General features: G+C 42.3%; 1 protein-coding gene across 1 annotated transcript in view; it reads right to left on the reverse strand.

Moving 5' to 3' along the window:
• HEPHL1 (hephaestin like 1) overlaps positions 1–24666 on the reverse strand; it is an 89874-nt gene that overhangs the window by 58898 nt on the left and 6310 nt on the right. Inside the window, exon 2 of the mRNA XM_053561967.1 lies at positions 14432–14676. Within this exon, the coding sequence (XP_053417942.1) occupies positions 14432–14676 (245 nt within the window). The remainder of the gene's footprint in view (positions 1–14431; positions 14677–24666) is intronic.

Raw genomic sequence — 24666 nt, forward strand, 5'->3', positions numbered from 1 at the left:
ATTATTATTATTGAGACTTGTTGAAGACTATCATTAAAATGCGGAGCTAGAATCCCCAAACAGATCCTTCGTGCCACCACTCAAGATGAGGAATATCACTTGGGATATTCCAAGTGTGGAATGTGAAGTGTGACTATACAATAAGGAGGGGTTTGGATGTAGTTGGCTTGTTAAGTTGTCCTGAAAGTCATTCCCAAGGAGTTTATAAAGATTTTAAGCAATGCTAATGTTAATGAGTATAAAATACTATTCATTTGGTTATATATGTTTTAGGATGTGTGGGCCGTTAACAATCATGCAATTTTTCACCCATCAGATTTGAGAATTTTGAAGGCTGGAGGGTTGTGGGAGAAACAAGTTGGCTGGTAACACACAGGGTATAAGAGTAAAATATATAATTTCTCTAAAAGAAAACTTGCCAAATCCTATCCAAAAAAAGTATATGAATATAACCAGAAATTTCACTTGTCATAATTCACTCTAGAAACATACTCGCATTTTTTTTTTCAAATTACATGAACTGGAAACAACGTAAATTCAGTAGAACCCCTGTAAGTGGACAGCCCAGTGGGTTGTAAAAAACTGGTCAACATACAAAGGTGGTCAACACAAGGAACTAAGTCTACTATACTGATAGATACATGTGGTGCATGTCCAGTCTAGGAAAATTAGGTCAACTTAACAAGGTGGTCAATGTAGAGAGGTGGTCGACTATGGAGGTTCTACTGCAACTAACGATACTGAACGGATATAGTTCTGTGATGGAATACTGCACAACTGTTAAAAGGAGGTCTTTCTAGATGTACTACTGGTAGGAAAATCTCCAAGACAAAGTAAAAAGTGAAAAACAGAAGGCATTATAGCATAACCCCCTTGTATAAATGGATAAGAATATATTCATACAGACATTCTAATCTGTGCACAGAAAAATTTCTGAGAAAAAGTTACAAGAAATTGTTCAAGGTGGGCAACTCCTGTGGCTCAGTGAGTAGGGCACCAGCCCCATATGCCGAGGGTGGCGGGTTCAAACCCAGCCCCGGCCAAACTGCAACAGAAAAATAGCGGGGCGTTGTGGCGGGCGCCTGTAGTCCCAGCTGCTCGGGAGGCTGAGGCAAGAGAATCGCGTAAGCCCAGGAGTTAGAGGTTGCTGTGAGCCGTGTGATGCCACGGCACTCTACCTGAGGGCGGTACAGTGAGACTCTGTCTCTACAAAAAAAAAAAAAAAAAAGAAAAGAAATTGTTCAAGGTGATTGCCTTTGGGATGAAAGACAAGTGAAAGGACCCTGTACTCTTAGGAATTTCTAACTATGTTCACATATTACTTTTTGCTTAGTTTATTATTTTGAATTAATTTTAATAGTGCGTAGGTAATCAGATTCTGTGTCATTCTCCCCTTTCTTATAATTTATTATATTTTAAGAAACAACAAATTTATTTTTAAATTAGTCCTAATACTTGAGCATATATCACATGTAGATGAAGAAAGCACTAGTTTATTCTATCATTAAATAAAAAAATGTGCATAAGAATTGTAGCAACTGCCATATAGTAGCTGCTCATTAATGTTAGTCCTGCCCACTTTGTCTAAGTTCACTTTCTACACTTTCCCTGAATAAGCATTTTAGAATCAGAAACTGTATGTTTTCTCATCTTTGCAGCCCTATTATCCAGAAACATGTCTGGCTCACACCAAACACTAAATTGATTTGAACAGAGATTTCAAAATGATTAAGCCTGCAGCTATAGCCAAGACAAAAACTGATTAAAGGAAGACAAGGTCAACTAATCCTCTTCTCCAAAAGCAACTATAAAGTTGAACAAAATTAATTTTAAAAACACAACAAGAAACTATTCCAGTGCTCTAGAAATTTAAGAAAGGCATCCAGCAATGTTTATAGTTGAAAAACTGCTTGAACCTTAGCCAAGAAGAATGGGAATCTGTGACACTTTTGCTTAGTGTCCCATCTTTTTTCCATGCTCAACTTGATTGGAGAGCTGGTTTGCAAAAATGTTCAGGAATGAGGTCTTGCAATTTTGCTACCATGCTTGGAGGGGGATTGCTTGATTCGAAGTGATGGGCGTTGTTCACATACTGTAACATTACAATAGAAATGTCTTGGTGACAGGAGAGGAGGGAAGAGCAGTAGTTTGGTTCTATTGGCCTGAAGCTGCAGTGATGGCTGGAGGAAGCATGTTCTTGGTGCAGCTGTATGTAGGTACAGCAGAGACTGGAAAGGACGCAAGTTATTCATATACTCCTGACTTACTCTGAGGCTGTGTGCTTGCAAAAAGGAGAGAAGAAAGGCACAGTAAAAAGTAAACGGGAAAGCAGACCAAAATAGCCCAAACTTTGCTCCTTCACCACCCACCATTCACTGGCTGAAACATGGCTCAAGAGATTTAGATGTAACCAGTATCCAATCATTTGCTGGCCCCGGAGCTAAGCAGACAGGGAGCTAAGTCTGGCTACCAAAGGGTGTGTATGTGTGTGTATAATAGTCCACAGAAAGAGAAGAGAGCAAAAGAATAGGGATTGAAAAAATATTTGAAGAAATAATAGCCAAAAATTTTCCGAACTTTTTTTAGCAGACCGAGTCTCACTCTGTCACTCTGGCTGGCGTGCAATGGTGCTATTACAGCTCACTGCAACCTTGAATTCCTGGGCTCAAGCCATCCTTTACTTCAGCCTCAATGGTAGCTGAGACTACCAACGCATGCCACCATAACCAGCTAATTTTGGGGGGGGGGGGTTAAACTTTTCCAAATTTGTTAAAAAGCATTCATCTACACATCAAAAAAGCCTAATGAGATATTGATAAATACAAAGAGATCCCCAAATAAACACATCATAGTCAAACTGTGAAAAGAGGAAGAAGAGATAATATTGAAACCAGAAAGAGAAAACTTATCACCCAGGTTAACGGTCGACTTCTCATCTGAACAGTGGAAACCAGAACATGATTAGATGACATGCTTGAAGTGCTGGTGAAGAGATGTTAGACAAGAAGGCTGTGTCTAGCAAAACCACCCTCAAAAATAAAGGCAAAATAAAAACATTCTATGCAAAGACTGAAAACAGAAAAAGCAATACAAAATAGATGGAACAAAAAGTCGGTGCTTTTAAGAATCAACCAAATTGAGAACATTTTATGTAGACTGACCAGGAAAGACAGCAAGAGAACATACATTACCAAAATCGGTAACAAAAGAGGGGCCGTGACTGACCACGCAGAAATGAAAAGGATTCATAAGGGAATGTTATAAACAACATTGTGCCAGAGAATTAAACAATTGAGATGAAACTCACAAATGTCTAGAAAGACACAAATTACCAAAACTGACTCAAGAAGAAATAAAAATTGGAATAGACCTATAACAGGATATTGAATTAGTAACTAAAAAATCCTTCCTGAAAGAAAATTCCAGGCTCAGATCATTTTATATTTAAGTTTTATCAAATATTAAAAGAAAAAATAAGTTAATGTTTTTTTTTTTTTTGAGACAGAATCTCGCTATGGCACCCTCAGTAGAGCGCTCTGGCGTCACAGCTCACGGCAACCTCAAACTCTTGGGCTTAAGTGATTCTCTTGCCTCAGCCTCCCAAGTAGCTGGGACTACAGGTGCCCACCACAATGCCCCACTATTTTTTGTTGTTGTTGTAGTTGTCATTGTTGTTTAGTTGGCCTGGGCCAGGTTTGAACCTCTCAGCCTCAGTGCATGTGGCTAGCGCTGTAACCAACTGTGCTATGGGCGCCAAGCCATAAAGTCATTTTTTCTACAAAGTATTTCAGAAAATAGAAGGAAGGATATGTCCTACTTTATCCTATGAGGCAAGTATTAACCTTGATACCAAAGTCGGATAAAGACTTCACAAGAAAAGTACAGATCAGTATTTCTCATGAATGTAGACACAGAAATTCATAACACATCTTAGCAAATTGCATAAAGCAACGCATAAAAAGGACCATACAGAATGACTAAATGGGATTTACCCCATGATTGCAACATTGGGCAGAACATCCAAAAATCAGCTAATGTAATAATATATCAATACAACATATTAATTAAAGACAAATAACACGATTTTTTAAATAGATAAAGCACTTAACAAAATTCAGTCCTTATTAAGTTAAACATTCTGAACAAACTAGGAATAAAAAGAAAATTTCTTAACCTGATACAGGATATCTAGGAAAAATTCACAGCCAACATCATGCTTAATGAAGGAAGACTGAATACTTTCTTCTTAATATTGAGAACACGATGAGAATGTCTGACTATTCCATAATTATTAAATACTGTCTGGAAAGATAAAGTCAGTGTAATAAGGCCAAAGAAAAAGATATTAAGTCTGGCAAAGAGGAAGTAAAACTCTCTATTCATATGACATGAGCCTATACGTAGAAAATTTCAATAAATCCTCTAAACATCTACTAATAAACAAGTTTAGCAGGGCTGTAGGATATGACATCAAAATACAAAAAAAAAAAAAAAAAGTCGTATATATACTAGCACCAAATCATCCAAAAATGAAATTAAGAAAAGTATTCCATTCACATCATCATAAAAAATAAAATACTTTGAAATAAATTTAGCAGAAGAAATGAAAATCTTGTACACTAAAAACTTAAACATTGCTGAGAGAAATTAAAGATCAGATTCCAGGTTCACGGATTGGAAGTCTCAATATTGTCAAGATGGTAATTCATTTTTAAAAGGCAGATGGCAATTTTCTCACAATAAACTCAATACAATTTCCATCAAATTCCTGGCTGATTTTGTTGGAAATCAAATTTCAACGGTGGTTAGAGAGCAGTGACCACATGCTGACCCTGGACCAGCCTTGGGAAGCAGGGCCCAGAAAGACTCAGGTTAGTCTCTTCTCCAGGGAAACCTACAGTGTAACGTACAGACACACACACAGCTTCCTTTTGCTCTACTATTGAACCACTTGTTCTTGTAAGTGCCATGAGATAAACCAACAGATTCCTGAAATTGGAAAGTCCCACTTTGGACAGGATCTGGAGGTTTTCTGGGCAAGCAACATTTAAAGCCTTCTTCATTTAGGGACCTGTGAATGGTTTCAGGAAATCTGGTAACCCCTTAAAATTGGATTCAAAGTTTTGTGCACATGTGTGTTTTACTGATGTGAGTGCTCCTGGGCCTCACAGATGCCCAGAAGATCTGTGATATGCCAATGTTCACAGCAGCATTATTCACAATGGCCAAGATGTAGGAACAACCCGAGCTTCCAACAGATGCCTGGATAAACATGTAATTTGGTATTATTCCCTTAGAAAGGAATGACATTCCGATGCATGCTACAATATGATGAACCCAGAAAACAGTAATCCAGACACAAAGGGCAAACACTGTGCCATTCTTACTTATAATAGATGCCTGAAACAGGCAAATTCAGAGAGACAGAAAGTTGAACAAAGGTTACCGGGGAAAGGGGGAGAGCGGATGGGGGAAGCATTATTTAAAGGATGCAGAGTTTCTATTTCAGACAATGACAAAGTTCCAGAAATAGCAAGGCTATATGGCACACCTCCTGGGTGCAGGACACAACCACAGTAGGGACCTTACCTAACGCACAATTGCAACCTAATCATCTGTAGCCTCACATTAATCTGAAATTTAAAAAAGAAAAGTTCCAGAAATGGATAGTGGTGATGGTTGTACAGCAATGTGAATGTAAGTGACAACATCGAATCGGACACTTAAACATCATGACGATAGTAAAATTTTACTTGTATATTTTATAACGATTTTTAAAGGAAGACCTGTGGTGTTTAGAATCACTGACTTCGATAATTTTTCAGGACACCATCTGCTCTATTAAAGTACTTTGCTCTCCAGAAACATACAGAGTGATGAAGACAAAAATTAAAGATTAAAGACACTCCTGTTTTCTCCATATTTAAAAAGATAGGCACGGCTACCTTGCCACATCTTTACTTTCTACCTGCAGCATAAATAATACTTTCATGAAACTATATTGAAGAAAATGCCTTCATGATTATCCCTTATATTTACAAAACTTATCCTTTTTATATGCTCCTCCTCAACACCTAGGAACTTTTTTTTTTTTAATGCAAGTTACAGATGTTTGTATTAGAGCTTGGCAAAGACTAGAGGAAAAAGATGGGGTTAAACAATTTTTTACAAAAATCATGCAAGCAAACAAGGAACCATATTCTGAATTTCTAGCTAGACTTCAGACAGCAATTGAAAGGTCTGTTCCTGGAGAACAGGCCACACAGATGCTTCTATTACAATTAGCATTTGAGAATGCCAATTCAGATTGTAAGTTAGCCATGACCCCCATCAAGAATCAGGGAAATGTTTCCATTGAACAATATCTCCGCACTTGTAGGGATAATGGTTCTGGAGCATTTCAGGCAAAGCTTAATGCTGCCGCCTGGGGAGAGGCACTTAACGGCACTAAAAAGAAGGCAAAATGTTTTGTTTTTTTTTTAATCGTTGGGGATTCATTAAGGGTACAATAAGCCAGGTTACACTGATTGCAATTGTTAGATAAAGTCCCTCTTGCAATCATGTCTTGCTCCCATAAAGTGTGACACACACCAAGGCCCCACCCCACTCCTTCTGTCCCTCTTTCTGCTTCCCCCCCCCATAACCTTGTCATTAATTGTCCTCATATCAAAATTGAGTACATAGGATTCATGCTTCTCCATTCATGTGATGCTTTACTAAGAATAATGTCTTCCACTTCCATCCGGGTTAATACGAAGGATGTAAAGTCTCCATTTTTTTTAATGGCTGAATAGTATTCCATGGTATACATATACCACAGCTTGTCAATCCATTCCTGGGTTGGTGGGCATTTAGGCTGTTTCCACATTTTGGCGATTGTAAATTGAGCTGCAATAAACAGTCTAGTACAAGTGTCCTTATGATAAAAGGATTTTTTTCCTTCTGGGTAGATGCCCAGTAATGGGATTGCAGGATCAAATGGGAGGTCTAGCTTGAGTGCTTTGAGGTTTCTCCACACTTCCTTCCAGAAAGGTTGTACTAGTTTGCAGTCCCACCAGCAGTGTAAAAGTGTTCCCTTCTCTCCACATCCACGCCAGCATCTGAGGTTTTGAGATTTTGTGATGTGGGCCATTCTCACTGGGGTTAGATGATATCTCAGGGTTGTTTTGATTTGCATTTCTCTAATATATAGAGATGATGAACATTTTTTCATGTGTTTGTTAGCCATTCGTCTGTCGTCTTAGAGAAGGTTCTATTCATGTCTCTTGCCCATTGATATCTGGGATTGTTGGCTTTTTTCATGTGGATTAATTTGAGTTCTCTATAGATCCTAGTTATCAAGCTTTTATCTGATTGAAAATATGCAAATATCCTTTGCCATTGTGTAGGTTGTCTCTTTGCCTTGGTTATTGTCTCCTCAGCTGTACAGAAGCTTTTCAGTTTAATGAAGTCCCATTTGTTTAATTTTGTTGTTGTTGCAATTGCCATGGCAGTCTTCTTCATGAAGTCTTTCCCCAAGCCAATATCTTCCAGTGTTTTTCCTATGCTTTCTTGGAGGATTTTTATTGTTTCATGCCTTAAATTTAAGTCCTTTATTCATCTTGAATCAATTTTTGTGAGTGAGGAAAGGTGTAGGTCCAGTTTCAGTCTTTTACATGTAGACATCCAGTTCTCCCAACACCATTTATTGAAAAGGGAGTCTTTCCCCCAAGGTATGTTCTTGTTTGGTTTATCGAAGATTAGGTGGCTGTAAGATGTTAGTTTCATTTCTTGGTTTTCAATTCGATTCCAAGTGTCTATGTCTCTGTTTCTGTGCCAGTACCATGCTGTCTTGAGCACTATGGCTTTGTAGTACAGACTAAAATCTGGTATGCTGATGCCTGCAGCTTTATTTTTGTTACTAAGAACTGCCTTAGCTATACGGGGTTTTTTCCGGTTCCATACAAAATGCAGAATCATTTTTTCCAAATCTTGAAAGTACGATGTTAGTATTTTGATATGGAATGGCATTGAATAGGTAGATTGCTTTGGGAAGTATAGACATTTTAACAATGTTGATTCTTCCCATCCATGAGCATGGTATGTTCTTCCATTTGTTAATATCCTCTGCTATTTCCTTTCTGAGGATTTCATAGTTTTCTTTATAGAGGTCCTTCACCTCCTTCGTTAGGTATATTCCTAGGTATTTCATTTTCTTTGAAACTATGGTGAACGGAATTGTGTCCTTAATTAGCTTCTCATCTTGACTGTTATTGGTGTATACAAAGGCTACTGACTTGTGGACATTGATTTTATATCCTGAAACATTCCTGTATTTTTTGATGACTTCTAAGAGTCTCTTGTGGTTGAGTCTTTGGGGTTCTCTAAGTATAAGATGATGTCGTCAGCAAAGAGGGAGAGTTTGACCTCCTCTGCTCCCATTTGGATTCCCTTTATTTCCTTGTCTTGCCTAATTGTATTGGCTAGAACGTCCAGCAGTATGTTGAATAGTAAAGGTGACAGAGGACAACCTTGTCTGGTTCCAGTTCTAAGAGGAAAAGCTTTCAGTTTTACTCCATTCAGTAAAATATTGGCTGTGAGTTTGTCATAGATAGCTTCAATCAGTTTCAGAAATGTGCCACCTATGCCTATTCTCTTCAGTGTTCTAATTAGAAAAGGATGCTGGATTTTATCAAATGCTTTTTCTGCATCTATTGAGAGGATCATATGATCTTTATTTTTGCCTCTGTTAATATGGTGGATAATGTTTATGGACTTGCATATGTTAAACCAGCCTTGCATCCCTGGGATGAAACCTACTTGATCATGATGAATGACTGTTTTGATGATAAGCTGTAATCTATTGGCTAGGATTTTGTTGAGAATTTTTGCTATATTTTTGCTATATTTTTTGCTATATATTATCTATATTCATGAGTGAGATTGGTCTGAAATTCTCCTTTTTGTTTGGGTCTTTTCCTGGTTTTGGTATTAGGGTGATGTTTGCTTCATAGAATGTGTTGGGGGAGGATTCCTTCTTCCTCAATTTTTTGGAATAATTTCTGCAGTACACGAATAAGCTCTTTGATAGAATCTGGTGTGAAGCCATCTGGACCAGGGGATTTTTTGGTTGGAAGATTTTTTATTGTTTCTTTGATCTCAGTGCTTGAAATTGGTCTGTTCAGGAGCTCTATTTCTTCCTGGCTAAGTCTAGGGAGAGGATATGATTCCAAATGTTGATCCATTTCCTTCACATTGTCAAATTTCTGGGCATAGAGTTTCATGGTAGTATTCAGAGATGATCTCTTGTATCTCTGTGGGATCAGTTGTTATTTCCCCTTTATCATTTCTGATTGAGGTTACTAGAGATTTTACTTTTCTATTTCTAGTTAGTCTGGCCAATGGTTTATCTATTTTATTTATTTTTTCAAAAAACCAACTACTTATTTCATTAATTTTCTGAATGATTCTTTTTTTTTTCAATTTCACTGATCTCTGATTTGATTTTGGAGATTTCTTTTCTTCTACTGAGTTTAGGCTTAGATTTTTCTTCTTTTTCCAATTCCATAAGATGGCTTGTGAGATTGTTGATGCGCTCTCTTTCTGTTTTTTCAATGTAGGCATCTAAAGCGATAAATTTTCCTCTCAAAACTGCTTTTGCAGTATCCCACAGGTTTTGGTAGCTTGTGTCTTCATTGTTGTTATGCTCAAGGAAGTTAATGATTTCTTGTTTTATTTCTTCCTGCACCCATCTTTTAGTCAACAGAAGATTGTTTAATTTCCATGCCTTTGGGTGGGGTCGAGCATTTTTGTCAGAGTTGAGTTCCACCTTTAGTGCCTTATGGTCTGAGAAGATACAAGGTAAAATTTCAATTCTTTTGATTCTGTTGATATTTGTTTTGTGTCCCAGGATATGATCAATTTTGGAGAATGTTCCATGGGGTGATGAGAAGAATGTATATTCTTTATCTTTGGGATGGAGTGTTCTATATGCGTCTATCAAGCATGGTTGTTCTAGGGTCTCATTTAAATCTCTTATATCTTTGTTTAATTTGTTTAGAGGATCTGTCCAGCTCTGTAAGAGGAGTGTTAAAGTCCCCTGTTATAATGGTATTATCAGATATCATATTGCTCAGACTGAGTAAGGTCTGTTTTAAGAATCTGGGAGCATTTAAATTGGGTGCATAAATATTTAGAATTGAAACATCTTCTTGTTGTATTTTTCCCTTGACCAATATAAAGTGACCATCTTTGTCTTTTTTGACTTTAGTTGCTTTAAATCCACATGTATCTGAAAATAAGATTGCAACTCCTCTTTTCCTCTGAATTCCATTTGCCTGAAAAATTGTCTTCCAACCCTTGACTCGGAGTTTTAATTTGTCTTTTGAAGCCAGGTGTGTTTCTTGCAGACAGCATATGGATGGTTTGTGTTTTTTTTTGTGTGTTTTTTTTCTTTTTTTTTTGTAGAGACAGAGTCTCACTTTATGGCCCTCGGTACAGTGCCGTGGCATCACACAGCTCACAGCAACCTCCAACTCCTGGGCTTAAGTGATTCTCTTGCCTCAGCCTCCCGAGTAGCTGGGACTACAGGCGCTCGCCACAACGCCCAGCTGGTTTGTGTTTTTAATCCAGTCAGCCAATCTATGGCTCTTCAGTGGGGAATTCAAGCCATTAACATTTATTGAGATAATTGATAAGTGTGGTAGTATTCTATTCATCTTATTTTGTGAGAGTCCATTGCTTAGTTTTATCTTTTGCATCAGTGTGGAGGTTAGGTTCTGTCCTTTAATTTCTGAGTTCTTACTTTGCTGCTGACCCATTGTGATGGTCAGTGTGCAGAACAGGTTGAAGTATTTCCTGTAGAGCTGGTCTTGTTGTGGCGAATTTCCTCAATATTTGTATATCCATAAATGATTTGATTTCTCCGTCAATTTTAAAGCTTAGCTTAGCAGGGTACAGAATTCTGGGCTGGAAATTGTTCTGTTTAAGTAGATTAAAGGTAGATGACCATGGTCTTCTTGCTTGGAAAGTTTCATTAGAGAAGTCTGAGGTCACTCTGATGGATTTGCCCCTGTAGGTCAACTGGCACTTAATCCTGGCAGCTTGCAGAATCTTTTCTTTTGTCTTGACTTTGGACAGGTTCATCACAATGTGTCTTGGAGAAGCTCGGTTAGAGTTGAGGCGACCTGGGGTCCGATAGCCCTCTGAAAGCAGTGTGTCAGAATCTTTGGTGATATTTGGGAAATTTTCTTTTATAATATTCTCTAGTATGGCTTCCATTCCTCTGGGGAATTCTTCTTCCCCTTCTGGGATTCCTATAACTCATATGTTGGAACGCTTCATAAAGTCCCATAATTCTGACAGTGAACGTTCTGCTTTCTCTCCCTTCTTTTCTGCCTCTTTTACTATCTGAGTTATCTCAAGAACTTTGTCTTCTACCACAGAAATTCTTTCTTCTGCATGGTCTAACCTGTTGCTGATACTTTCCATTGCATCTTTAAGTTCTCTAATTGACTGTTTCAGATCCTTCAGCTCTGCTATATCCTTTCTATATTCTTCATATTGTTCATCTCTTATTTGATTCTGTTTTTGGATTTCCTTTTGGTTATTTTCCACTTTATTAGCAGTTACCTTCATTGTTTCCATCATTTCTTTCATTGTTTTCATCATGTGTATTCTAAATTCCCTTTCTTTCATTCCTAACATTTCTTTATAGGTGGAATCATCTGCAGTAGCTACCTCATGGTCCCTTGGCCGGGTTGTTCTGGACTTGTTCTTCATGTTGCCTGGAGTTTTCTGCTGATTCTTCCTCATGAGTGATTTCTTTTATCTGCTTCCTTGCCCTAATTTTCCTTTCACTTCCTCTTGCTGTTTAAGTCTCGTGCCTGTGGACTAAGGTTTCGATGAGTCCTTTTGGTACAGGACGAGAAGGATGAGAAGGTTGAAGAGCAAAAAAGAGATGAAAGAAAGGAGGACTGAGTGAAAAGAAAAAAAAATAGTGAAAGGAGAGGTGCTGGGTAAAAGGAATATTGACAAAAAGAAGGGAGGCACAGAAAGCGGGAGACAGAGCAATATAGGTGTACAGTAGGGTACTTTGACACAACCTTAAAAAAAAACCAACCTTCTGGGGGTGCCCAGTTGGGTGGTTCCCTTGAGGTCAGCAGCTCTTTGCTAACCTGATCAGACACAGTACCCCACCTCCACCAAGTAGAGAGGAAAGACAAAAATGCTATAAATCAAACCAAAACAAGCAAACAGAAAACTTTACGGGATAAAATTGGGTGAAAAATCAAATAATAGCGGTAGAAACCCTAGCAAAAATGAAGTTCTAGTTATTAAAAAAGGCAGCAATGGGAAATTATTATTAAACTAGAAAAATTGAGAAAGAAATTGAAATTAAAAAACAAAACAACATCAAAATAAACAAACAAACAAACAAAAAAAACAAAACACAACCAAAAACAAAGCAGTATATATATGTTGTTGAATATTGTCTGGGCAACACATGGTCTTCTGGGGTAAGAGATGTTAATCACAGTGCTGATACGACTGGAGGCTGCTGATTTCTCAAACCCCAACAGGTAGACACCCTAAATCTCTCTTCAGCCCTCTTAAAAGGCACTTTGAACTTGTAAACTTGCTGAGCAGAAGATTTCCCAGGAAAGTGCTTGTCACTGGAATTACTGCTGAAGTGGCTATCCACTTCCCAGGGTGCCGAAACTGGTCTCACTCTGCCCCTGAGGATTAGGGCTGCAAGGCAGCTCAGACCCCACCCTTAGGCTACTCAGTTGATAGGTTACCAGCTCCCACCTGATTCTTGCTCTGCGACCCTGAGGGTGGAGCTTGCCAGGGCAGATCACTCAGAATGGCTCCCTGTGGCCCACAGCCAAACACTATTAGCTCCATCTGGCTCAGCGGCGGGGCCCTAGACAACAGCCAAAGTTCTCCGCACTCCAGCTCAGGCTCTCCCCAAGGCTGTTCAACTGAGTGCCAAGTGCAAAGACACCAAAACAGTTCACAGGTAAGGCCTTTCCGGTTTGCAGTCTCACTGCAACTGAACTTACAGTTGCGGGCAGTTTTAGACGGATTGAACTCATGCAACCACTTGCTGGTTTTCCACTGTTTTAGTCCTCCTCTTGGGGTCCAGAAGTCTCTCACTGACTCCCTGTATCCTCACAGGGGTGATGATAGGCAGATCCCACCAGCCAGAGATGCCTGGATTCCTATCTCCCCAGACTCACGGTGCTCAGATGCAAGGAAGCTGTTACTCGGCCGCCATCTTGCTCTCTCCTCCCTGGCAAAATGTTTTAATTGTGGGAAAATAGGGCATCTGCATTCTGAATGTCGCAAAGCTAAAATTGAGAGTACTTCAGCTGCGGTAGCTCAGGATATTAAGCTGCAAGCACCTAGCCTATGCCGCCGCTAATGACTATATCTGTGACCTCACCAGTCCTTGCTGGAGCAGTATGAAGTCAGGTTAGGATCAGGACCTCACAGGGTAGGGGTAGTAGCTTTCAGAAGTGTGCAAGGCCAAGTGAGCTCCCAACTCAACTCTGCCTGTTATGGAGAAGAATGCAACACCTAGGAACTTCTAAATGTTGGTTGCACTCCACTTGGAGGACTGGGTGAGGACAGCGGTATTCCCGATCCTGTGTTCATCACCAGAGTTCCTTCCTCTGGCTACTTCCACACACCTGTGGGGTGCTGCCAAGCAAGCTAGGCTGCCTTGAGACATTCTGTAATGCCCAGAAGCCCCTCCTTGATGACAAGGTGGGCTGCATCAGCTTTAATGACACTGTGCCTGACACATCTCTGGAGGCAGCTGCCTGGCAGATACAGCACCATTTGACCCGTCCCTCCTGACCACGAGCAAGAATGCAACCAAGAGTGTGAAAATTACTTCTGATGTCAGAGAAATACTTCTAACTCAAAACTCGAAGAATGTTGCCTGTACTTTTTTTTTAATTAGGGAGAAATCTAGAAACTTTTGATTGAAACTCCTGAAGTATACACAAGAAGACAGGGCTGCTTCACAGAGGGAACACCAAAGACACAGCCTGACACTGGGGTGGGGGTGGGGAGGGTGGAGATGAACTCCTGCCCAGATGACCCTCCCTGAGGCCAAAGGTGCTGCTGGGGACGGGACGCGTGCTGCTCAGACATGGTGGGATGATAAGGAAGAAAGCTAGTGTGCTTCTGGGGTGCAGTGTGCCACATGCCAAGGAGCCCCACCCCAAGTTCTGCGTCAACATAAAGAAGAGAGGAAGGAAAGAAAAGAAAGAAAACGTAAGAAAAGGAAGATGGGGGGAATTGATGGAGATGGGGAGAGGAGAATGGAAGTCTGTGAGCCTGTGTGATCCTTGGGCTCTTAGAGTCCCTTTGACTGTCACTGACCATTAACCTTCCTTACGGAACAGAGATAAGACCCCAATAACATAGGATTGATATTTACCTTCTGAATCTTTGTTATAGAAAACGCCATGTGGGTGCAAAGAATAAGGCCGAGACGCAAAGTTCTTTAAATGAATGACAATCACATCGCCCACTTCAGCCCTCAAGATGGGGCCCAGGAATCCCAGCCAGGAAGGTTTGGAGATCTCTGTGGAATAGGTCTCATCCGTGAAGTGTTTGTAAATGGCCTTTTTGTAAATGCCACCTATCCTGTTGGGTCCTCTTTCGAGAAATAAGGTTGCAAGTCTGAAAGTAAGAAGAAAAATATTTTATAATTCAAAGCGAAAGCCTAATAATGCACCTTTAGGAGTTTGCACAGCACTTCCATGTATGATTTCTCATGTGTTGTTCACCAGAACCTCTATAAAGCTGTAAGATTATCCTCAACCTGCTGGTGTGGAAATGATGCCCAGAGAGTTTAATGAAAAACCAAGGGCACAAGAATCATTCACAACCAAACTAAACAAAACCAACGGACTCTAAAGATATGCGACCCATTTGCCCCTTTCACTGGATGTGCTCCCTGTCATGATTTCATTCAACAGACCCCCACTGTGCACTTCCCGCCTTCCAGCACTTGGCTGGGAGGGGTACAATAGAGACTGTAATCCAACAGTGGGGAAGCCAAGCATTACATGATTAGGCACCAATGGAGTGGTTTATACAACAGATAAAGTCTCAGCTTTGCTAGGACTATAGTAGTTCAGAGTTCAGTAGTTCAGAAAAGATTGCTGTGAGTAGAAAAGATCAGAAAACACCTCATAACAAATGCAAGAATTAAGGCAAAGTGGGATTGGATAACGAACAGGAAAAGTGGGGACGCTGAGTGGGACAGAGCATGCGCCATGAGAAGGAAGCTTGTAGGCAGAATGGAGAGCAGGTTAATGGGCTGACACGGGTCTGAGAAGGTGGTGACTAAGAAACAAGGATGCATGTGAATTCTGGGGACAGATGGACAATGAACTTTAATTTCAGGTTGGAGAATTTTGAATTTATCTTGGAAACACCGGGGATGCACTGAGGTTTTCCTAAAGTAGGTGACATGATAATCAGTATTTAAGGAGCATTCTGATGGCAGTGGTGCGCAAGTTTCAGAGGAGTCAGGTGAAGGGGACAGCAAAGCTGAGGGCAGAGAGACTGTTTAGGACACTAGACGTGGGTGTGCCATAAAAAGGTGGGTGTGGAAAACAGAATTCTAAGACTTGATGTGACTTGATGACACTCTTGAGACTCCAGCGTGAAGGGCAGATTCAGTCCCTGGGGTGTGGAAGCCTGAGACAATGGCAGCACTAGGCACTCACTTCCTAGTGGCCAAACCATCTTCTTTCTCCTGGGGAGATACAGCACCCCCTTACTCTCAGTCTGTGTGAACAGCACACGGCTCCACGTCTAGCTCCAGCCTCAGAAGTACTGACTCCCACTGGAGCAAAAGCTCTACCGCTCCTGAGTGCAGCCATCCCAGTGAGTCGTGTCCCCTCTGGGGAAGGGTGGGGGGCAGAGGCCACAGTCCCTTTGGACACACGCCCACAAGCATATGTACCTATGTGTATTCTCTCTCAGTCATTCAACAAACATTAGTTATCATGCCAAGCCCCATACTCAGTACTAGGGATACAAAGAAAAAAGACAAAGCCCTCGCCTTGAAGGAGCTCCCATTCTGGAAGAGAGAGTTCTGAGAACACAGATGATGTTCTGGGGCATCTAATCCGGCCTGGAAGACAGGTCAGAGGAGGTTTCCTAGAGGAAGTAGTGCCCAGGTGTGCTCTCAAAGAAGTGTTTACCACGGCAAAGAAGATAGAAAAGGCTGATGTAGTGAACGCTTCGCAGTGGGCAGCTCAGGACCCGCACTCCACTCTTCAGCCTGTGAGCACATCTTTCCCGTTCTCACTGTAATGCAGCAGAAGTGGCTCCACCCCAGCTCCACTGATGGAGCTGGTGACGCAGCCTCACCTGTGAGCACCGGGTTCCCCTAACACACCCTTGCCAGGTAGAACTTACAATCCAGACCCAGCTGATTGCTGTCACTTGTCCCCCAACCAGTCCATCCTGGACCACAGTGATTCAGTCAGAGACAGTCACAGAGTGGCTGGCAGGCTCCATCTGATCTAGGCCCTTGTGAACGATCTCTTTATTGTGCACTTAGAACTGGGATGTGAGTCTGCAGCTGCTGGCCACAACGCGGCTGACCCAAGGAAAAAGTCTGCAGAGAGCTGTTTGTTCCTCCGATCTCTTAAATTTTGCTATTGACTTTGTACCTCTAATCCTACTTGTTTTTGTCATAGTATCACTATTTCTTTTCATTTTCCCTTTCCTATTTCCCTTTCTCCTCTCTTTAATTCAGTTTCAAGGATTCAATTGTTCATCTAATTCATTCAAAAAACATGCGTTAAGCTACTGTGAGGAATTGCTCAGTTCTTCTCTTTTCTATAATACTTTTCCGTGCCTCCAACCTTTTTGTTTGTTTGTTTGTTTGTTTGTTTGCTTTTTTTCTCTCTCTTTTCCAGTTTTCCCAACAGAAGCCTATCTCAGCCTTTCTCCAGGGATGCGATTCTCTCTCTTTAACAGAGTGATCAGGCAGCCGCCTCTGGGCCAGAATAAGCAATTCATGCAATTTCGTTCATTCCAGGTCGACGTGAGTGTCAGGCTAGTTCTAAGATGCCCAGTTCAGTTGGATTCAAAGATTCTAGAAGATCTGCCCTATGGCATGGAAGGCTGAAGGACTTTGAGATGACTCTTGGATTCGTCTGAAGTGCCCTGTGCCAACTCTCCCCGGCCTCGCCCCCCCCCCAATGTGTAGGGCACCATGGTCCCCTCTGCAGGTCAGGAAGTGATTCAGGGGTTCCCCTCCTGTGCTGGGCCCCACCACGGACATCAGCAGGTGGAGCTCTAAACCTACAGACTCTTGGGGTTCAGCCTTTCATTGTGGTTCCTAGCCACATTCCCATTCTACCCAGACACAGGCCCAAGGACAGTGCTGCTCCTGCCGTGGGCGTATTTCCTGGACCAAAATATATAAAGTTTATATCCACGTATGACTGCGTTGCCCCAATGGAATAAGCCCTTAAAGACTTGCACAGCCACTCCGGATGGGGGCCAGTGGGAAGGCCTCACCTGCCCTTGTGCTGGGTCTGGCTGCCCCCTTCAGCACACGTGGTCCTGTAAGCATTCTCCCAGAAGGGCCTGCATGCTTCTCCTCTGTTTCAGTCCTGGGGGAGCTTGAAAACCATTCTGCGACTTCCAACAAGTGCAGATTGAGGAGGACTCATAGCCTGCACGGTGCTAGGCTGGGTGTCGTTTTGAATATAAAATGGGCGAGATACAATGCTTGAATAAGTATCAATACGCTCCTGATCAAGAAGGAACCAAGACGTCAACACCTGCCCAAAAGAGACTGCTAAGAGTTTCAAGAACAGAGCAGAGTCTCTGGGGATCCGGCAGAGAGGGAGAGACGACAAGTACTCTAAGAGACAAGACCGGTGTGAACGAGGAGGCCAGGGGAGAAGGTGACGGAACATCACAAGCAGCCGCTTTTGTCCAGAAAACTGCACAGGAGTGAAACTGTGGAGAAACTTGAGCTCTGTGTTAAGGTACTTAGATATAATTATATTTGCAATTCAGAGCCACTAAGGCGTTTTGAGCAGAGAAATCTGATCAGATTTGTGTTTCAGGAAGACACTTTTAGGAGGATCCTGAATCTGGCTCCTCCTCATAGGAGCCACCCACATGACTTTCCACCTGCCTCTGCTCACTGGTCCAGCCCCTTCCCAACTGCCCACCTCTGAACGCTGAGTCATAGCCTCCTATGGCTCCCCTGGGCTCTGTTCAGCTTCGTGCCTGATTTCGGGGGAAGGTTATTCCTTGGTATCTGATTTAGCTGAGCCTCTCAGTCTGAATTGCCCAGATGCGGCAGTTTGCTTGCTTGGTCCAGTCTGGGTCTTTCTTTGCCCCACCCGGGAAGTTTCACTGCCTCTCTTTACTTGGCTGTCTTCTTCTCATTCCTCTTCCTCCTATCTGCGTCCTATTCAAGCCAAGATATTTCTTTGTTGATGGAGACAAGCCATGTCTGATAGCCTCTATATTAACTAATTATTTTCATTAGCTTCATTTAGGTTGGGGAAAGCCCCATAGACCAAAAGACACAGATATTTTCAGGGCTTGGTCTTCATTTCCTCAGAGAGAGGATCATGTGTGAGTAAACCAGTGAGGCAGGTGCCTGATGCTGGGAGGCCTCCGCTCCAAGCTCCCACCAGTCTGAATTCTGAATGGTGGTTTTGCCCACCCCACAGACTTTCAGGTTGATGGAGCTAAAGATCAACGTGTCAAGGAGTCCCGAATCCATTCTGCTGTGCCGCAGAAGATGGGAACCACCCTCGAAGGCAGAAGAACCGCCAAGGCAGGTGGATAAAATGACCCCTGAGTCAAGCTGGGGAGAAGAAACCAAGGCTCAAATCAAAGCAGGAAAAGTCCTCCCTGGAGCAGCTGGCCCCAGCCCTCCTTTCCAGCCTTATTTCCTCCCTCTTTGCCCTTCTCCCCAGGTCCTCGTGCTTCTGCCGGGTCTGATGCTCACTCTTCCCAGAACAAGCTTGTTCTTTTCATCTCCCAAGACTTCCACGCATTCTTTTTCCTGGCCTTGGAGGTCTTCCTCATTCTCCACCTGTCAAGCACCCTTTAAGGTTGGTTCAAACTCCCTCCCTGCACACACAGCGCTCTGTTCGTAGGCTAGTAACAGCACCACGTTACAGTGTGACATGCAAATCTCCAGTTTGTGAGCTTACTGAAGACAAAAATCCTTCATATAAGAAAGTGTGGGGAAAACCCTCGGGGATATTGGCCAGGGAAAGATTTTATGAAGAAGGCTCCACTGATAATCACAACAACAACAAAAATAAACGAACGGGACTTAACTAAGCTAAAAAGCATCTGCACAGCTAAAGGCACAACAATTAAAGCAAACAGACAACCTTCAGAATGGGAAAAGGTATTTCCATGTTATGAATCTAACAAAGGTTTGATAACCAGAATCTACAGAGAACTCAAATTAATCAACAAAACGAGAGCGAAACTTCCTATTTATCACGGGGCAAGAGATGAACAGAACCTTCTCCAAAGAAGACAGATGAATGGCCAAGAAACGCATGAAAAAATGCTCATCATCCCTAATCATTAGAGAAATGCAAATAAAAAACACCTTGATATATCACCTAACTCAACATCACAAAATCCCAAAGCTTCAGATGCTGGTGAGGGTGTGGAGAAAAGGGAACACTTTTGAACTACTGATAGGATTGCAAAATAACAGTCTCTTTGGAAAGAAATATGGAGAATCCTCAAAAAACTAAAAGTAGACTTTCTATTTGATCACACAATCCCATTACTAAATATCTACCCAGAAGAAAAAAATCGTTTTACTGTAAGGACATTTGCACTAGAATATTTATCAGGACATTTGCACTAGAATATTTATCGCAGCTCAAACCAGAATCGCCAAGATGTTGAATCAATCCAAGTGCCTATGAACCCAAGAATGGATTAACAAACTGTGATATATGTATACCATGGAATACCATTCAGCCATAAAGAAGATGGAGACTTTACATCTTTTGTATTAACCTAGATGGTGTTGGAGAACATTCTCCTTAGTAAAGTATCACAAGAATGGAAAATCAAGTATCCAATGTACTCAATACTAATGTAAAGCCAATAGGTGAACAAATATACACCCACACCCCACAAGAGAGAAAAAGACAATTAAACTCAAGGGTTTGTGGGGGAAGGGGGGAGGAGGATTGGTGTGCCCTCACCTAATGGGCACGGGGAAAGTATGTGGCCCACCTCCTGGGGGAGGGCCACAGCCATGACTTGGACTTTACCTAACAAACACAAGCAGTGTAACCTAATCATCTGCTCCCACATATTAATCTGAAATTAAAAATATATTTATATAGATAGATATCTATATCTTGTTCCTAAGGCCTAACAAATCACCAGAAGAGCTGGTTTAATTACTTTGGAATTTTAAAACAGAGAAACAAATGTCAATTTGCCCTCGATATTGGCAAGTTAAAGCTGGGATAGTTCTGCAAACTTTATTTGCTGAAAAACGTGTTACCCTACTTGACTTTGAATATTCTCTAGGCTCAGGATGGCGTGTAGGTTTCCTCTCATGCATCAGATCTGATGGACTGCTTAGGAGAGGAGTCAAGGTCGATTTCAATCAGAGGGGAAGAACTTGGTGACCCACATCAGGTGTCCGCTGTGGTTGTGGGGTTGGAGCGTACCTGGCACGGAGCTGTTCTTCCTGCTCCACACAGAGGTCCAGGCAACATGAACTTGATTCTCCAGGGTCCTTGTATATGACCCTCTCTACTCATAACATCCTGCTACTGGCAGAATATATACGGAGTTATTTTCTCATAGTAGCAATGGTTAGGGAACAACCCACCAATCTTCCTTTACTAGGTCTCCCTTGAGACCAAAATTCAAAAGGCATTTATCCAGTGACGTCTGGGTCCAGAGTACAGTTTGTAACCATCAGAAAATATCCATTGAGCATCTCTCAGGAACGCAACACGTGACCTGCCTTCCAAGGACTGTTTTCTTCCCCTAGGGACCTGCTGATAAATAGGGTTTCCAGACACCTTGCCTTTTTCTAATGTGTAAATAAGCTTGCATCACACCAAAACTAAGAAGCAAAGAACTTAAAGACAGCATAGCAAAGTCAAGCTATGGGGCTCCAAATGGTTAGTTAAAATATAATTTTAATAATAAAGGCAAGCTAAAAAGTAGTTATTTCTCTCTCTTCCACACACACACCCACACAAACACACACATGATCACACATATACACCATCAGAGGCATCTGGCCTGCCCCAGACCACCTAATATGACCATAAGCCAGGTCAAACCCACCACCAACCAAATCCCTTTTAATGAAGCTGGCCTCAGCCTCAGAGGTAGGAGAACTCTTGAGGGTCCTCAGCTGAGCCAGACTAAGGGGTGGAGCAGCTGGGCCTCAGCTCTAAAGGGCACTGAAAGATCACCGAGAGCAGCAAGCATTTCAGGGGGGGTGAAATTCACTGGAAATGACATTGAAGGTGAAGAAAATCACAAAGTTCAGAACTTTGTAGTTGGACAGAAGGCTTTCATTAGTTGTTTGAGATAACGTTTGAGAAGCAGGTGAGAGAGAACCCAAGGGTTATACTCAAGTAATAACAAGTGGTCACTAAAATCTATCCCATGGAAGACTGGTTCATTGAACTGTAGTGTAGCATCCTTTTTGCTTGCAAACAAAGGACCAGTGAGAACTGCCACCACTGAGCTACTTTTCCTCTCCTTATCACTCAGCCTCTCCTCCAGTTGAAGGAGCTCCGTGGTATTCATCTGCCCATAATATTCATGGCACCTGCTCTAGTCCTGATGTGGAGATAATGTCAGGTGTGGAATGTGGATCCCTGGAACAGGGAGGAAACCATGGCTTCAGGCCCTTCATGGAGGAGCCAGAGATGAGCCTGACCAGACATGAATCCTATTAAAAATTTGGAGAATGATTTTGATAGCAAAAGCCTGGAAAGACTGGAATGCTCTTCAACTAGAGATTTGGTAAGTAAATGATTGCACAGTCATGTCACATAACCATAAAAAAGAGCCAGGCACGGTGGCTCACACCTGTCATCCTAGCACTCTGGGAGGCCAAGGCGGGTGGACTGCTTAAGCTCAGGAATTTGAGACCAGCCTGAGCAAGAGAAAGACTTGTCTCTACTAAAAATAGAAAAACTATTTTTTTGTCTGGCATTGTGGCAGACATCTGTAGTCCCAGCTACTCGGGAGGCTGAGGTAAGAGGATCACTTGAGCCCAAGAGTTTGAGGTTGCTGTGAGCTGTGACTCCATGGTACTCTACTCACAGGGACAGAGTGAGACTCTGTCAAAAAAAAACATAAAAAGAATAATGTAGTTCCCCAGGTGCTGATATGCTATGAGAACCATGTAGGAATGGAAAAAATGAAGCACAGAGCAGCATGGAGGGTAAGTCCCACTTGTTCGTTTGTGTTTTAGCAATGTATGTCATGTAGAGAAAAACATCAGGAAAGTGGCCAGGGCACCGTAACGTGCAGTTTCTGGGCTGCAGGACTGAGGTCACAGGTGGAAGTGAGGAGAGATACAAAGTTTACTTTCATTCACCCTTTTTTCTACCATGAAGGTCTACTCTGAGCCTGTGTATTCAATTTCACAGTAAAAACAAGTTTACATTTTATTTATTAGTAGAAAAGAAGGTCCAGGTCGTTTGGCCACCAAAGGACCAAGTTTTCTCATGTGCCTTCTGTCTCCGAAAACAAAGCTGCCGCCACAAGCACTTTGTTGGATGAGTTCTTTACAAGGGGATCGGCTTCCTGATCAGAGAGCACAGGGCTGCTCACTGAGTTTGGAGGGAAAAGAATCCCTCTCATCCTCTGGTTTGCCAATTCTCCTCTTTCCGGCATTGAGATTGAGGTCTTGGGCCCCTCTGTGCACTCTGGGTCCCCTGCCTCCACGTGTCCCCTGAGGCTGTGTGTGTCTACCCAGGAGCAACAGTGAGCCTCTTCTGCTCTACAAGGTAGAGGAAAGAGAATAGGATGAAAAGTCTGGATGCCTGACCCTGGAGCTTTATCATAGACGCTTTCAGATTTCTCAGCCTCACTAGAAACTTGGGATAGTCATATGACATAATTCTAGCCAAAGAGATGGAAACAGATATCACTTGATGGTGCTTCTCCAGGTGGAGTAGGCAGAGACCATCACTGTCCTCTGCTCTTCCCCTTATTCACACCTGAAATGAAGACATGATGACTGGAGCTCCAGCAGCCGTCTTGAGACAGTGAGGGAAAAGAGTCACATCTAGGGATGGTCAAGTGAAAGCCAGAAGGAACCTGGGGTCCTGATTTCTGACCTCTGGACGTTGTTTGTGTAAGCTATAATAATAACAAATTTCTAATATATTTAAACCACTGAATACAACTCCTGACTGAACAGGCTTTTCAAAAGGAAAAGGAGGAGGAGGAAGAGGAGGAGGAGGAGGAGGAAGAGACAGGAAGAACTGAGTCATCACAGGGCCGGCTAATTAGCTCCTGAGTAGGCAGAGCTGCCCGGCTTTATGGCTGACACTGGGTTGCCCAGTAAGGAAGCGGCAGAGCACAATTATATTCCAAATCACTGGTGTGCTCTCTGGGACCAGCCCGTGGAGTAAAAAGCTATAAAAAGGTTATTTATATGGCTTTGTCACATTCCAACAGGCTTGGCAGGGAAGGACAGACATTTCACTCTCTGTACTGCTCCGGCTTGTGCTCCTGGCACACACAAGTACGTACACCTGCAAGTCCGTGCAGAACACACACGCTCACGGACATCCTGCTGCTTTTAATCTGCTAACGGGTCCTGACCTCGCCCCTGCCCCAGATGGTTCTCTATCACCTCCAGTAGACGGGGTCTGACCATGAGTTGCCTGGCAAAACCACTAACCAGAGGCGAGCTGGGGCATCAGAGGGAGGGAAGTGTCTGCTCCCTCCCTCCAGCACTTGTTACAGATGCTGCATATTTTGGCACTGAGTTATATATTGACTTGTTTTGCACATTCTTGGACATGTATCCGTCTTGTCACCTAAATAGTTCACCCCAGGGGACAGGGGGATTAGATTTTCTAAAGTAGTGGTTCCCAAATGGCCACCCAAGCACATCAAAATCATTTGTAACATTTGTTAAAGGTTTAGGGTTCCTGGCCCCATTTCAGGACAACTTAATTGGATACTCTGGGGCCACTCCATGACATCTGTATTCTTCCTAAGCTCACAAATGACTGTTACGGGTTGAATGGTTTAGGGCTTGCCCATTCTGAGTCTTCTTCCCTCCCCGCAGAAGGAGAGCACAAAGATTCTGGTTTTGAAGTTAGGTTTCATAGGGCTCTGGAACACGGGCTGTGAATGGAAATGGTATGTGTCACTTCTGGGCCATGGTATGTGTCACTTCTGGTTTAATTATTATTGCAAGAGCCTGTCTTCCTCTGCTGCCAGGCAAGCCTCCTGTTAAGGTGGTGAAGCCTCAAGACCAAAGCATCCAGCACTGCCGGGCTGCCCTGGAGTCACGTGGCCCTCTGTGAACTTGAGTGGGTTAGAAATCAACCTTTGCGATATTCAGCCCTGTAGATTTGGGGCTTGGACTTTACTTCAGCAGAACCTGACCTATTCTGATCTTATATTTGCTTTGTC

The sequence above is a fragment of the Nycticebus coucang genome, chromosome 14 (assembly GCF_027406575.1).
Source record: "Nycticebus coucang isolate mNycCou1 chromosome 14, mNycCou1.pri, whole genome shotgun sequence".
NCBI lineage: Eukaryota > Metazoa > Chordata > Mammalia > Primates > Lorisidae > Nycticebus > Nycticebus coucang.